The following is a 15,076-nucleotide window of genomic DNA, read 5'->3' as shown; positions in this document are numbered from 1 at the left end:
ATGGTGTGAGAAAATGATCTAGTTTCATTCTTCTGCATGTTGCTGTCCAGTTCTCCCAACACCATCTGTTAAAAAGGCTGTCTTTTTTCCATTGGATATTCTTTCCAGCTTTGTCAAAGAGTAGTTGGCTGTATACTTTTGGGTCCACTCCTGAGTTCTCAATTCTGTTCCATTGGTCTATGTGTCTGTTTTTGTGCCAATACCATACTGTCTTGATGATGACAGCTTTGTAGTAGTGGCTAAAGTCTGGGATGGTGATACATTCCGTTTTGGTTTTAGTTTTCAGTATTCCTTTAGCTATTCGGGGTCTCTTGTGGTTCCATACAAATTTTAGTATAGTTTGTTCTAGTTTGGATAAATATGCTGGTGAAATTTTGATTGTAATTGCATTGAATGTGTAGATAGCTTTGGGTAGTAATGACATTTTAACAATATCCATGAGCATGGAATGTTTTTCCATTTCTTTGTGTCTTCTTCAATTTCCTTCATAAGTTTTCTATAGTTTTCATATTACAGATCTCTTGTATCCTTGGATAGGTTTACTCCTAAGTATTTTATGTTTTTTTGTGCAATTGTGAATGGGATCCGTTTCTTGATTTATCTTTCTGTTGCTTCATTTTTGGTGTATAAAAATACAAACGATTTCTGTACATTGATTTTGTACCCTGCAACTTGGCTGAATTCTTGGATCAGTTCTGGCAGGCTTATGGTGGAGTCTGTCGGGTTTTCTATGTAGAGTATCATGTCATCTGCGAAGAGGGAAAGTTTGACTTCCTCTTTCCCAATAATGATGCCTTTGATTTCCTTTTGTTGTCTGATGGTTGATGCTAGGACTTCCTGCACTATGTTAAACAACAGTGGTGAGAGTGGACATCCCTGTAGTGTTCCTGATCTCATGGGGAAAGCTCTCAGTTTTTCCCCGCTGAGGATGATGTTAGCAGAAGGATTCTCATAGATGGCTTTGATGATTTTTAAGGAGGTTCCTTCTATCCCGACTTTCTCTAGAGTCTTTATTAAGAAGGGATGCTGTATTTTGTCAAATGCTTTTTCTGCATCTATTGACAGGATCATATGGTTTTTATCTTTTCTTTTATTGATGTGATGTATCCCACTGATTGATTTGTGAATGTTGAGCCAGCCCTGTAACCCAGGAATGAATCCCACATGATCTTGGTGGATGATTATTTTTATGTGCTGCTGGATTCGATTTGCAAGGATCTTGATGAGGATTTTTGCATCCGTATTCATCAAGGATATTGGCCTGTAGTTCTCTTTTTTTGCTGGATCTCTCTCTGGCTTGGGAATCAGTGTGATGCTGGCTTCATAAAATGAGTCCGACAGTTTTCCGTCGATTTGTATTTTTTGGAATAGGTTGAGAAGAACTGGGATTAATTCTGTTTTAAATGTCTGGTAGAATTCCCCAGGGAAGCCATCAGGTCCAGGGCTCTTATTTGTTGGGAGATTTTTGATCACTGATTCGATTTCTTCACTCGTTATGGGTCTGTTCAGGTTTTCTATTTCTTCCCTTGTGAATTTTGGTAGTGAGTGTGTGTTTAGGAATTTGTCCATTTCTTCTAAGTTGTCCAATTTGTTGGCATATAATTTTTCATAGTATTCCCTGATAATTGCTTGTATTTCTGAGGGGTTGGTTGTAATAAGTCCATTTTCATTCATAATTTTGTCTATTTGGGTGCTCTCTCTTTTCTTTTTGATAAGCCTGGCTAGAGGTTTGTCAATTTTTTTTTTTTGTTTACTTTTTCAAAAAACCAACTCTTGGTTTCATGGATCTGTTCAATTGTTTCTTTGGTCTCTATGTTGTTTATTTCTGCTCTAATTTGTACTATTTCTGTTCTTCTACAGGGTGTAGGGCATTCTTGTGTCTCTGCCTCTAGTTCCTTTAGGTGAGCTGTTAGAATTTGGACTTGAGCTTTTTCTAATCTCTTGAAATAGGCCTGGGGAGCAATGTACTTTCCTCTTAGGACTGCCTTAGCCACATCCCATAGATTTTGAATTGTTGTTTTCATTTTCATTTGTTTCCATATATTTTTTAATTTTATCTCTAATTACCTGATTGGCCCATTCATTCTTTAGAAGGGTGTTCTTTAACCGCCATGTTTTAGGAGGTTTTTCAGACTTCTTCCTGTAATTGATATCAAGTTTCAAAGCATTATGATCTGACAGTGTGCATGGTATGATCTCTATTCTTTTATATTTATTGAGGGCTGCTTTATGTCCCAGTATTTGATCTATCTTGGAGAATGTGCCATGCGCACTTGAGAAGAAAGTAAATTCCCTGGCCTCAGGATGTAAAGTTCTAAATATATCCGTCAGATCCATCTGGCCCTATGTGTCTTTCAAGTCCATTATTTCTTTAGTGATTTTCTGACTGGTTGACCTATCCATTGCTGTAACTGGAGTATTAAAGTCCCCTGCTATTAGCACATTCTTATCTATAACCTTGTTTCTGTTTGTGATTAATTGTTTTAGATATTTAGGCGCTCCCATATTCGGTGCGTAGATATTTATGATTGTTAGTTCTTCCTGATGGATGGACCCTGTAATTTTTATGTAGTGCCCTTCTTCATCTCTTGTTATTGTCTTTAAAGTCCAGTTTGTCTGATATAAGTATAGCTACTCCAGCTTTCTTTTGATTTCCTGTAGCATGATATATATTTCTCCATCCCCTTACTTTTAATCTGAAGGTATCTTCCCGTCTAAAATGAGTTTCTTGTAGACAGCATATAGATGGATTTTGTTTTTATAGTCCATTCTGCTACCCTATGTCTTTTGATTGGAACATCCAGCCCATTTACATTCAGTGCTATTATTGAAATCTGTGGGTTTAGAGTCTTTGTATCTTTTGTAGGGTTCATGTTTGTGGTGGTGTCTCTGGTATCTTTGTTCCTTGCAACCTTTCCTTCAGAGCATCCCCCTCAGGATTTCTTGTAGGGCTGGCTTCGTGGTGACCAATTCTTTCAATTCAGTTTATTTGGAAAGGTTTTATCTCTCCTTCTATTTTGAATGACAGGCTTGCTGGGTAGAGGATTCTTGGCTACATATTTTTACTGTTCATCATATTGAGGATCTGCTGCCATTCGTTTCTGGCCTGCCAAGTTTCAGTAGATAGGTCTGTCACCACTCTGATAGGTTTCCCTTTGTATGTTAGGGCCCTTTTCTCCCTAGCTGCTTTCAAAATCCTCTTTCTCCTTGTATTTTGCCATGTTTACTATGATATGTCGTGCAGAAGATCGATTCAAGTTACGTCTGAGGGGAGTCCTCTGAGCCTCTTGTATTTCCACATTTACTTCCTCCCCAGGTCGGGGAAGTTCTCTGCTATAATTTGTTCCAGGACTCCTTCAGCACCTTTCCTTCTATCTTCTTCTTCTCAGATTCCTATGATATGGATATTGTTGCATTTGACTGTGTCGTTGAGGTCTCAAAATCTTCTTTCCTGTTCCTGGATCCATTTGTCTCTTTTTTTGTCAGCTTCTTCTTTTTCTATCATGGTGTCTTCTAAATCACTTATTCTCCTTTCTGCCTCTTCCATCTGTGCATTGGAGGCCTCTAATTTATTATGGATCTCATTTATCGCATTTTTTAATTCCTTATGCCTATTTTTATTTTCCATTTTGTCTGTAGCCATAGTTTCTTTGATGTCTCCTATGTTTTTTTTAAGCCCAGCTATTAATTTTACCATTATTATTCTAAAATCTTGTTCAGTTATGCTGCTGATATCTGTTTTGAGCAGTTCAATAGCTGTCATTTCTTCTTGGAGTTTCTTTGGAGGAGAGCTCTTTCGTTTCGTCATTTTAGTTCGCTTTCCAGCTCTTGTTGGTTTTAAAGACTTGTTATTCTCTCTGTTTCTATGAGCGCTACTCTCTCCAAGAAGACTCTTTGACTCTCCAGGGCCTCTCCTTTCAGAGAGTGTTTTTTTTTTTTTTTTTGAATGGTATCTCTTGGTCTCTCTTGTTAGGACCTTGGTTATTTTATTTTCCTACTCGTAGTGATATTTGGGACTCTCCACCTTGTGTACTCTGGCTTGTTTCTTGAGGTAGCCCTGGAAAAGAAAACGGAGAGACAAACACACAGGGAGCAGGAGCACACAAACGCACAGGCTAATTCAACTAACATGCAAAGTGAGAGGGAAAACGAAAAAGTTAAGTGATAAGATGGAGGAGGGAGGGCGAATCATAGGGAGTATAAAATACATAAAAGGGTCAAAAAGGGGAAAAGAAAGGGAAAAAAGAAGAGAACTGATGGACAAAGAACGTTTTAAAGCATATAACTGGATTTCCCAGCTACTGTTAAATAGCCGTGTGTATGCAGTGCTGGTTGAAGAGCATAGAGAAAGAGAGAGAAGGCAGGGCGGGATGAGGCAAAATTGGAAATAGAATGAACAGGCAGAAGGGGTAAGAAGCTTTTTCAAAGAGGTAAAGGGTAGAATATGTTTGGATAGGTGAGAGAAGGATGCTGGTGTTATCCAGAGAAACTATATAGTCTACTTACTCTTGAGAGAAAGAGATGAAAATGTCGGTAGGTGTAGAATTTACATTTACAGAATGTACTCGTTGTGATTGTTTTTTTTTAATGTTTTTATTTATTTCTAGGAGAGAGAGAGACAGCGTGAGCAGGGGAGGGTCAGAGAGAGAGGGAGTCACAGACGGAAACAGTCTCCAGGATCTGAGCTGGCAGTCAGCACAGAGCCCGACGCGGGGCTCGAACCCACGAACCGGGAGATCATGACCTAAGCGAAAGTCGGACGCTTATCCGACTAAGCCACCCAGGCGCCCCTCGTTGTGATTGTTTAAGCAAGCTGGAGACCAGAGTTAATCAGGTCAGTGTTCTGGGGGAAAAAGAGGGAAAAAAGAAAGAAGAAGAAAAAGAAAAAAAAAAGGGGGGGGGGAGGAGGGCAGCTCTCAGGCAGGGATGGGCATGGTGTGATCCAATGCCTCATGTGGGAGCTCTGCCTTGGCGGTTGTGGGGAGGAGAGTGACGGTGCTCCAGTCTCTTCTTAAACCAAGCGCTGCACCTCGCTTTTTTGGGCGTGTAAACTCCCCGTCCGGGGGGTGTAGCCAAAGTTGGTTGCACTCTTCAACCCAGGCCAGTTCCAATCTCCAAATCCTAGTCCGCGCACCCCGCTGAAATTGACTTAGACACAACTTCCCGGGTAACCCCCTCGGGCAATTCCAGACCCCCTGCCGAGCTCTGGGGGTGGAGTCAGAATCGCTGCTTCCTTCTCTGGGTTGGGCTGGGGAGCATGGGCAGGGGCTTGCCTGCGGGGTCCGCTGAGCCCGAGCCCGCTGGAGTGAGGAAAACCAGGGCCCTCTATGGCTTGTTACCTGAAACACGAACTCACAGGCAAATTTCCCAGTTTTTAGTTCTTTGCCTTCCCTCTCGAGTTCCAGCCAGCCAGGAGTGCGGACGCCCGGTGTCAGTGCGGCTCTTTCAGGGGCCCCAGCCGCCCGGGAGCTACAATGGCGGCAGGTGCGCCACCACTCTGAAGTCCAGCCCCCAGGAGCCAATACAAAGAAGCAGTTTGTGTGCTCAGCTCCCCCGGGACAAGTTGGCTCGAGGGGACCTGGTGTTTGGCAAGTACAGTCTTTATATGCACCGAGCGGAGGTCCCCCCCCCCGAACGGAGGTTTTTCTGTTTCAGACTCTCTCCTTTTCCCCTCTCACTCCCCGTAGAGGGTAGAGGGGGATCGCCTCCCACCCTGGAGTCTCTGATCCCCGCCTGATTTTATCTTCCCCAGTTCACAGTCACATTAAAAGGCTCTCTCAGTGGATTCTGCGTCCTTTTTCTCCCAATCTCTCAGGTTTTGTATGGTTTCCAATGGCTTCAGATCTTTTCTTTGTGATGTATGGGCGCAAATGCACGTACGGAGCTCCTTACTTCTCGCCATCTTGCCCCGGTCCATTTTTAAATTGACTTGTTTCCTTATCGAATTTTAAGAGGCTTTTATGTATATTTTATTTTTCTTAATTTTTTCCCTTTCAAATAGCCTTTTATTTCATTTTTTTAATTTTTTTTTACAAATAGTTTATTGTCAAATTAGTTTCCACATAACACTCAGTGCTCATCCCCACAAGTGCACTCCTCCATGCCCATCCCTCCTCCCCCCCACATCCATCAGTCCTCAGTTTTTGTCAGCATTCAAGAGTCTCTCATGGTTTGCCTCTCTCCCTTTCCCCCACCATTTCCGCCCTTCTTCTCCCCCTTGTTCCTCCATCAAGTTCCTCCTAATCCTCCTATACTTGCAAACATATGATATTTGTCCTTCTCTGCCTGACTTATTTCGCTCAGCATAACACCCTCAAGGTCCATCCACGTTGCTACACATGGCCAGATTTCATTGTTTCTCATTGCCATGTAGTATTTCATATGTATATTCTAGATAACAGTCCTTTACAGATGTCTCTTTGCAAATATTTCCACAATATATGGTTTGTTTTCTCATTCTCTTGACAATATCTATTGTAGAGCAGAAGTTTCTAATTTTAATGAAGTTACTTTATCAATTATTTGTTTCATGATTGTGACTTGGGAGTTATATCTAAAAGGTCACTGATAAACCCAAGGTCATGTAGGTACACTCGTGTTTTTAAATACACTGTGGTGTGCCTGGGTGGCTCAGTTAGTTAAGCATCCCACTTTGGCTCAGGTCGTGATTTCATAGTTCATGAGTTCGAGCCCTGCGTGGGGCTCTGTGCTAACAGCACGGAGCATGGAGCTTACTTCAGATTCTCTGTCTCCCTCTATCTCTCTCCCCCTCCTTCTCTCTCTCTCTCTTTCTCTCTCTCTCTTTCCTCTCACTCCTCTCTCTCCCTCAATAATATAAACATTAATTTTTTTTAAATAAATAAATTTAGATCAGTGGTCAGTATTGAGTTAATATTAACTAATACTTGTTATCAGTCAACTCATACCAAAGGGATTACTGCCTATATTTTCTTGTAGGATTTCATGGTTCTTGTCTCACATATAAGTCTTAAATCCATTTTGAACTATTTTTTGTATACGATGTAAGAAAGTGGTTCAGGTTCATTCTTTTAAATGCTGCTGTCCCATTTTCCCAACACCATTTGTTGAAGAGCATGTTTTTGTTTTTGTTTTGTTTTTCGGTGTGTGTGTGTGTGTGTGTGTGTGTGTGTGTTTGATTGATTGGACACTCTTTCCTGCTTTGTTGAAGATAAATTGACCATATAATTGTGGAACCATTTCAGAGTTCTGTATTCTGTTCTATTGATATGTGTGTCTATTTTTTATGCCAGTACCATACTGTCTTGATCATAGAGCATTGTAGTAAAATTTGAAGTCTGGAATTGTGATGCTTCGAACTTTACTTTTCTATTAATATATCTATTAAGTCTATCTGGTCCAGTTGACATTCAAAGCCATTGTTTCCTTGTTGATTTTCCGTTTAGATAGTCTGTCCATTAATGTAAGTAGAGTGTTAAAGTTCTCTCTTAGTATTGTATTATTATCAATGAATTCCATTATGTTTGTTATTAATTTTTATATGTATGGGTGCTCCCATGTTGGATGAATATTTACAATTGTTAGATCTTCTGGTTGGAGTGTCCCCTTTATGATGTTATAGTGCCATTTTTTATCTCTTTTTATAGTCTCTTTTTTAAGTTTATTTTTCTGATATTTGTACTGCTACTCTGTCTTTCTATTGATGTCCATTTGTACGTAAATGATACGTCATCCTCTCACTTTCAATCTGCAGATCTTTAGGTCTAAAATAATTCTCCTGTAGGCAGCATATATATTGGTTTTGACTTTTATCCATTTGGACACCCCATATGTTTTGACTGGAGTGCTTACTCCATTTACATTCAAAGTAATTATTGATACATGGGTATTTTTTGTCATTTTATTTCTTATTTTATCATTGTACCTGGAGATTTTCTCTGATTCTTTCTTGTCTTTGTCACTTTTGGTCTTTCTGTCCAACTCAAAGAGTCCCTTTTAATATTTCTTTCAGGGCTAGTTTAGTGGTCATGGACTCCTTTAGTTTTTGTTTGTCTGGAAAACTCTATCCCTTCTTTTATTTCAAATGATAGTCTTGCTGGAAACAGCATTTTTGGATTCAACTTTTTCCTATTGAGCACTTTGAATATATCATGCTACTCCCTTCTGGCTTGCCAAGTTTTTTTTTTTTGAGAAATCTTAAGTTAGTCTTATGGGTCATCCCTTTTAAGTTAAGGACTTTTTTTTATCTTGCCACTTTTAAGATATTTTTCTTTATCACTTTATTCTTCAAATTTTGTTAAAATATATCTTGAGGTGTTTCTGAGTGACTCAGTTGGTTAAGCGTTTGACTGTTGATTTCAGCTCAGGTCATGATCCCTTGGTTTGTGGGATTGAGCCCTGTATCAGCCTCTGTACTGACAGCATGGAGCCTGCGTGTGATTCTCTTTCTCTGCCCCTCCCCTTCTCACATACTTTCATTATCTCCCTCTCTCTCTTTCAAAATAAATAGACTTTAAAATTAAATTAAAATTTTAAATTAAAAAGTCTTGATGTCTTCTTGTTTTTGATGATTTTGATGAGAATTCAATGTGTCTCCTAAACCTGGTTGTGCATATCCTTCTGAAGTGAGTGATGTTTTCAGCTATTATTTCTTTCTTTTTTTTTTTCAGCTCTAAACACACATTTAATTATGGCACTTAAAAGAAGACATCCTTAGGGGCGCCTGGGTGGCTTAGTCGGTTAAGCATCCGACTTTCGCTTAGGTCATGATCTTGCGGTTCGTGGATTCGAGCTCCCCGTCGGGCTCTGTGCTGACTGCCAGCTCAGAGCCTGGAGCCTGTTTCAGAGTCTGTGTCTCCATCACTCTCTGACCCTCCCCTGCTCACGCTGTCTCTCTCTCTCTCTCTCTCCTAGAAATACATAAAACATTAAAAAATTTTAAAAAAAAGAAGACATCCTTAGAAACCGACACCAAGTTAGGAAAATCAACTAACATTATCCAATCCTAATTACAAGTACAATTTTAGCATCTAGAGTAAGCAGTATATATTTGAGGCCATAAGTGGGCATTGGCAGCCGAATTCCAAAATTAGCATTTAAAATTCAAAATGAAAATCTGTAGTCTTTAGGAAGCATTCCCTTTCTTTATACTATCACAGGTGACGTATCCATGTACTATAACATTGTAGTAAGCAAATACTACTTTGTCATTATGAAGAAAAAAACTATGATCATACAAAGATCATAGTGTAGTTCTGGAAGACTACACACTCTTTCACTATACACAGTATATAATAAAATAGGGTACACTTTGTACAACAGTAACATGCAATGTTTTGGCTGTAGAAATATTGATGTAGTTTCTGCTACACTGGAATTGTGTGTGGGTGTTTACAGTCAGGGAATCATAAAGATGAAAAAGACATTGTCTGAACGTATAATGTACAGCTATTCTTAGATATTAACATGGAATACACCAAAAAAATTAAAGACTGACCTATAACCTAAGCATAAGTATGGATTTTATTTTTTAAAAAAAGTCTTTTGAGGACTACAAATTACAAAGGAAAAGCAGATCACTATGTAGAAATTTAGTGAATACATTTTGCCCTTGCATTAAAACTTTATCAAAGTTATTTCTTTAACAATTTCACCCCATTCATAATGGTATCAGTTATAATGTTGTTCTTCAAAAGGTTACTATACCTTTACTTCAAATTATATTACACATTATTCCCTCGAGATGAACTTTTAAATACCAAATTTTTGGCTCGTAAGAATGGCACCTTTGAAAGGGGCAATTTCCATTCAGTCTGGTGACATCATTCTAAGTTTCTTTCATCAAGGAAAAAACACCTCTTTCAAAATGTTCACTTTTAATATGAAGCCTCTCCAAAGTGGTCATATTTTGTTTTCTAATGACTACATATATATTTATATATATATAATACATATTTGGGTAGCAGCAAGAAAAGATGGAAATTAAAAGGCAGCCACTGAAATAAATGGATCACTTGTATGGACGTGATATTTGGCTCATGTCAATTTAAAAAATGGAAACTAGGGTATATTAATAGCCAGATACGTGAATTATTTAAAAGAATGTCAAGAGAATAAAGTTGATTTAATATGATCAAGTGGGAATATATCATCATTGTACTTCATTCTTTACAACAAATACTCTAAGCTAAGAGGAAATGACTTACATTTAGAGTCTCAATTAGAATATGCTGATCACTTAATAATTAACAACTTACTGGGTTTTGAAATTCGCTTCCTTTACTCATACTTTTTTATTTTTTTTTTAGTAATTTCTGCGCCCAATGTGAGGCTCGAACCCAAGACGAGATCAAGAGTCGCATGTTCTCTTCTGACTGAGCCAGGTAGGCAGTCACACTGTTTTATGAGTCCTTTCCTTTCAATCTAAGTGCATGACAATTGTAAGTGTAAAATACTTTAAGTGACAAGATTTTTCTAAGGTACATTTGAAAATGGTTGCATGAAAAAAAAATTCATCGGTTTTGCCTGGAAAGATACACACTGAATGCAAAAATTTCTAATGGAAACAAGGTCAACTTTTTTCTTCCCACCATCTCTGCCACACACAATTTTCCAAACAACTCACTTCCAAGCTTGTTCTCTATGGCTTTACGAAAGAATGAAAATGAAAACCAGAGAGCAAACAATTGAGCTCAAGGACATCCAGGGTTAAAAATGCAAGAAAATACCAACATGCAAGCAACAGTCCAAATACTCAAGATTCATGTTAATGAATTCAATTACTGTATAAGAGATTTTCAATGATGAGCAGGGATTTGGGCATACCAAATTATCACACAAATCATTGCCTTTTGAGACTTTGGATACTTTTACAGTTTAATTTGCAAACAGAATTTTTATAACAAATTATTTTTAACCAAATCATAACTTGAAAACTGTTTCTATAGAAAACCCAGGGAATAAAGTGAACTGTTCATTGTGGAAAGCCTTAACTTACATTATTACAGTAGAAAATACAGGAGGTAGAAGATAACCGAAAAGACTAATGCAACATTAGATTCCAACCTGTAGCTCCTGTAGCTACTTAAAACATGGTTTTAGAAACTAAACCCAACATTTCCAGTAAACATAGAAACATTTAAAATAAAATTTGCCATGAAAGCCCTTATATCATGCTTGATATAGGGAGGTAGGAAGATGTAAGAACCAGGACACATAAGACATGACATTTTATCTACAACTCCTGTTTGCTTTACTGAGGGTGTAGTTTCAAAATTCAGTCACCTTCTTGAGCTTCAGACTCAGATTCTTCTTCAGCATTTTTGAGCCACTCTACAAACTTTTTCATTTGCTCAAGGAAGACACTTTTCCCCTTTGCAACGTGAGCATCTTTATACCACTTCAGAATGGGCTCTTCACTCAGGACTTCAGCTTTATATAAAAGCACCACTATTTTCTGGAAGGCTTTCATGAAATTAATGTTGTCACAGCAATACTCCTGAATCTTCAGTAACAGAGTCAGCTCAGACTGACCTTGAGTAGTAAAGGCAGCAAGTAGAGGGCTGTATTGCTTCAAGTGCTTGATGGCTTGCTCTGCCACAAGCTCCTCCTTTTTGTTCCATTCCACAGTGCTCATTACGCTGGACCATACTATTCCAATGACAACAGGTTCTGGAATGTTTTTTTTCATCTCCTCCTTGACATACAAAATTATATCCTTAAACAGATCACCACGGGACATCTGTTCTTGAAGTTCTTTCTGGAGTTCCTTTCGAGCTCCTATGGTTTGCTGATTCCGAACATATTCTGAAAGTTCTTTCAAGCCTGCCTCAGTAAAATACTTCATGAAATGTTCAACTCTGTGTTTATTGGCAGGAAAAAGTTCCATCAGTCTGTTATCCATGCTGACTTTCCGAAGACTTGCAGCTACTGCATTGATGTCTTTTTCATTTATCCATGATTTAAAGAGCTTTACAGCAAAAGCCGCTGAAACCCCTTCTTTGACCAAATTCTCATTATAAAGGCTATTAAGAATGGATGCATTAAGTGTTACATTAGCCAAAAGAACACCAGTCAACATAGCCAGCTTGTTCCTCTCCAACTCTGAAAAACCCTTTAAGAACAGCAACAGCTTTTTTACTTCATCTTCAAAACCTTTCTCCAGGTATTTGTAGCGCCTGATTAACTTGTTAAAAACCTGAGCAAATGCTTGCATGGTCTCTAGGTCTTCTTGTGCTGCGAACACACAGACATCTGTACGCATCATGTCATCTGCCAGTGTACCACCTGGGGCCAGCATTCCGCCAGCCACTAGAATGTCAGAGTGTTTCTGCATATCGGCGGTAATCAAGTTTTGCTCCAGAAGCATCAAGAAACTTTTCTACTGCTTCCAAATCAGTACCAGTTTCAGTTAAGCCTTGAATAATACAGTCTTGAAACTGAGTAGGGTCAAACCTCTCTTTTTCATCTATTTTTCTGGTTTTAAAACGCTGGCCTGATAGCGTTGGCTTTTGCTGCTTTTGATTATTCATAAAAGACACCCGACTTTAAGGCGAAGAGAAAAGAGCCAGAAATCCTCGAGGTGGTGGCAACTGCGGCTGTGGCTCCTCTCAGCTATTATTTCTTAAAATAAAATTCCAGCCCCCTTTTTAATCAGTGTCTTCTGGGACTCCTATACTAAAAATGTTATTACATTTGATGAAGTCACTGAGTTCCCCAAGTCTACTCTTGTGTTCCATAGTTCTTTCTCTTTTTCTTTTTTAATTGTTTAATATTTATTCATGTTTGAGAGAGAGAGAGAGAGAGAGAGAGAGAGAGAGAGAGAGAATCTGAAGCAGTCTCCAGGCTCTGAACTGTCAGCACAGAGACTGATGCAGGGCTCAAACCTATGAATTGTGAGATCATGACCTGAAGGGAAGTCAGACACTTAAGCAGCTGAGCTACCCAGGCTCTCCTAGTTCTTTCCTTCTTTTGTTCAGCTTCATTATTATCCATTATTTTATCTCTTAGATCACTAATCCATTATTCTTCTTTGTCCAGTCTGGTGTTTATTGCATCAAGTCTGTTTCCAATTTCATTTGTTGCAGTTTTTCATCTCTGATTCATTCTTTTCTATAACTCTTTTATATCTGTTGTGTGTCACTGATGTTTTCTATTCTTTTCTCAAGCCCAGAAAATATCCTTAGGATTATTGCTTTAAATCTTTCATCAGGCATTTTCCCTTTTTCTGTTTTTTTTCTAGATCTCTGCCCGGATCTTTATCTTGTTCTTTCATTTGTTTTAAATTCCTCAGTTTTGGCCTTTTATTTAAGTTTCTGTCTTCTCTGTGTTGGAAAACTCCATTATCTTTCCTTCTTCTCAGAGTAATGGGTTTAGAAAGAAGAGGTCACATAGTGCCCAGGGTCAAGAGCTTCATACAGTGTCTGTGCTGTGTGCTGTGTGTGCTTTGCTGTTCTGTTCCAATTGCTATATCCTTCAGGCCAGTCATTGGCAAAGGCTCTCCTTGCCTGCTGTGGGCAATGTTTGGTCCTTGGGCTAAATGTGGTGAGTTTTAACTATATCTGCTCTGGTCTGATTGATATGCTTGTGAAATGATACCTGACACCCACTCCACCAGAACCAAGGCATCGCAGAATTCTCTGGCCTGGAAATGTGGTGTGGGCAGGGGTTTGTCCTGATCTTCTGAGGGGAATGTCCTGCAATGCTGGGACTGAGTCAAGCTTGACAGAGAAGAGCAGTCCTGCCAGATCACAGGTGGTGGAGTTTGGTTTAAACATGTTAGACAGCCAATGTCCAAGCTAAGCAGCTTCCTTCAGGTGGCTCTGTTTATGCCCAACGTGGGGGGAATTGTTCCCAGACAGCTTCTTTTTTTCCTGGAGATGCGTCTTGTGAATGCTGCCTCTATTCTAAATAGCAAATAATATCTGCCCTTGTGCCCCAAGCATTTTTCATATTGCTGCTTCCATACTGTCTACTCCCATGGTGTTTACGATCATTATTTCCAAGAGCATTGCAGTACCCTCCAGTGGCTTTACAACAAAGTTTTCTGACCTTTAAAACTCCATGTTTTACAAGGTGTGGACAGGAGCCTGAGTTGATCTTATGGAGACCAGCATGCTGGGGACTGAGGCAAGCTTGACCAAGAAGGGAAGTCTCGCCAGAACACAAGGGGCTGGGTCTTGGTGAAAGCAAGTTAAGTAACCAGTGAGGTCTTTTCTGAATTTCATGCAGATTTTAATATTGTTTTTTGTCTTTGAAAAATTCCACTTGAATTTTGACAGGATTTGATTGATTTTATAATTACATTGAGGAACATGAATACTTCAGCAATATTTTGTCTTCAATCCATGAACTCAAAATGTTGCTATGTACTTGTGGATTCGTCAATTTCTTTTATCAATGTTGTATAGTTTTATTTGCATAGGTATGTCAACTCCTTGGTTACACTTATTCATAAATGTATTATTTATTTTGATTCTATTGTAAATGAAATTGTTTTCTCAATGGCTTTTGAAAATATGTCATTGTTAGCATATAGAAACACAACTGAATGTGAATATTAATCTTTTTATCCTGTAACTTAACTAAATTCACTTATTATAATAATGTTTTAGTAAAGTATTTAGCTTTGTCTATATATATGATGATGTCATCTGCAAACAAATACAGATATATGTTTTCCAGTTTGTGTGCTTTTGATTTTCTTTTATTGAATAGTTATGTGAATATGACTACCAGTACTATGTCAAATATAACTGAATAGAATGAGCATTTTTGTCTTGTTTTTGATCTTAGAAAAAAATCTTTTAATTCTACACCATTGAATGTGAAATTTATGGGCTTGTCATAGACAGTTTTTATTATGTTGGGATATATTTCATTTGTACCTAATTTGCTGAAAATTTTGATCATGATAAGATATTGAATTCTGTCAAAAATTTTTTGTATCATTTAGAGTATTGTATAATATTTATCCTTTATTTTGTTAATGTGGTGGAACAGCTTTATTGATTTGTGTATGTTGAAATATCCTTGAATCCAAGGAATAAATCCCCTCAAATCATGTGTGTGATCTTTGTAATGTGCAGTAGAATTTGGT

At 38.4% G+C, this 15,076-nt stretch overlaps 1 protein-coding gene across 1 annotated transcript; it reads right to left on the bottom strand.

The window, feature by feature from the left end:
- Nucleotides 1–11,201: 11,201 nt before the first annotated feature.
- On the bottom strand, nucleotides 11,202–12,581 carry LOC120226847 (basic leucine zipper and W2 domain-containing protein 1-like). The gene is given in 2 exon segments (XM_039225008.1): nucleotides 11,202–12,299; nucleotides 12,301–12,581. Coding segments are annotated over 2 exon segments (1,254 nt in total). The 5' UTR covers nucleotides 12,510–12,581; the 3' UTR covers nucleotides 11,202–11,254.
- Between the last annotated feature and the right edge of the window lie 2,495 nt (nucleotides 12,582–15,076).

The sequence above is a fragment of the Hyaena hyaena genome, unplaced genomic scaffold (assembly GCF_003009895.1).
Source record: "Hyaena hyaena isolate Hyena2069 unplaced genomic scaffold, ASM300989v1 scaffold_1896, whole genome shotgun sequence".
Classification (NCBI taxonomy): Eukaryota; Metazoa; Chordata; class Mammalia; order Carnivora; family Hyaenidae; genus Hyaena; species Hyaena hyaena.
The sequence above is the reverse complement of the archived record's forward strand: the minus strand, read 5'-3'. Positions and strand labels throughout refer to the sequence as shown.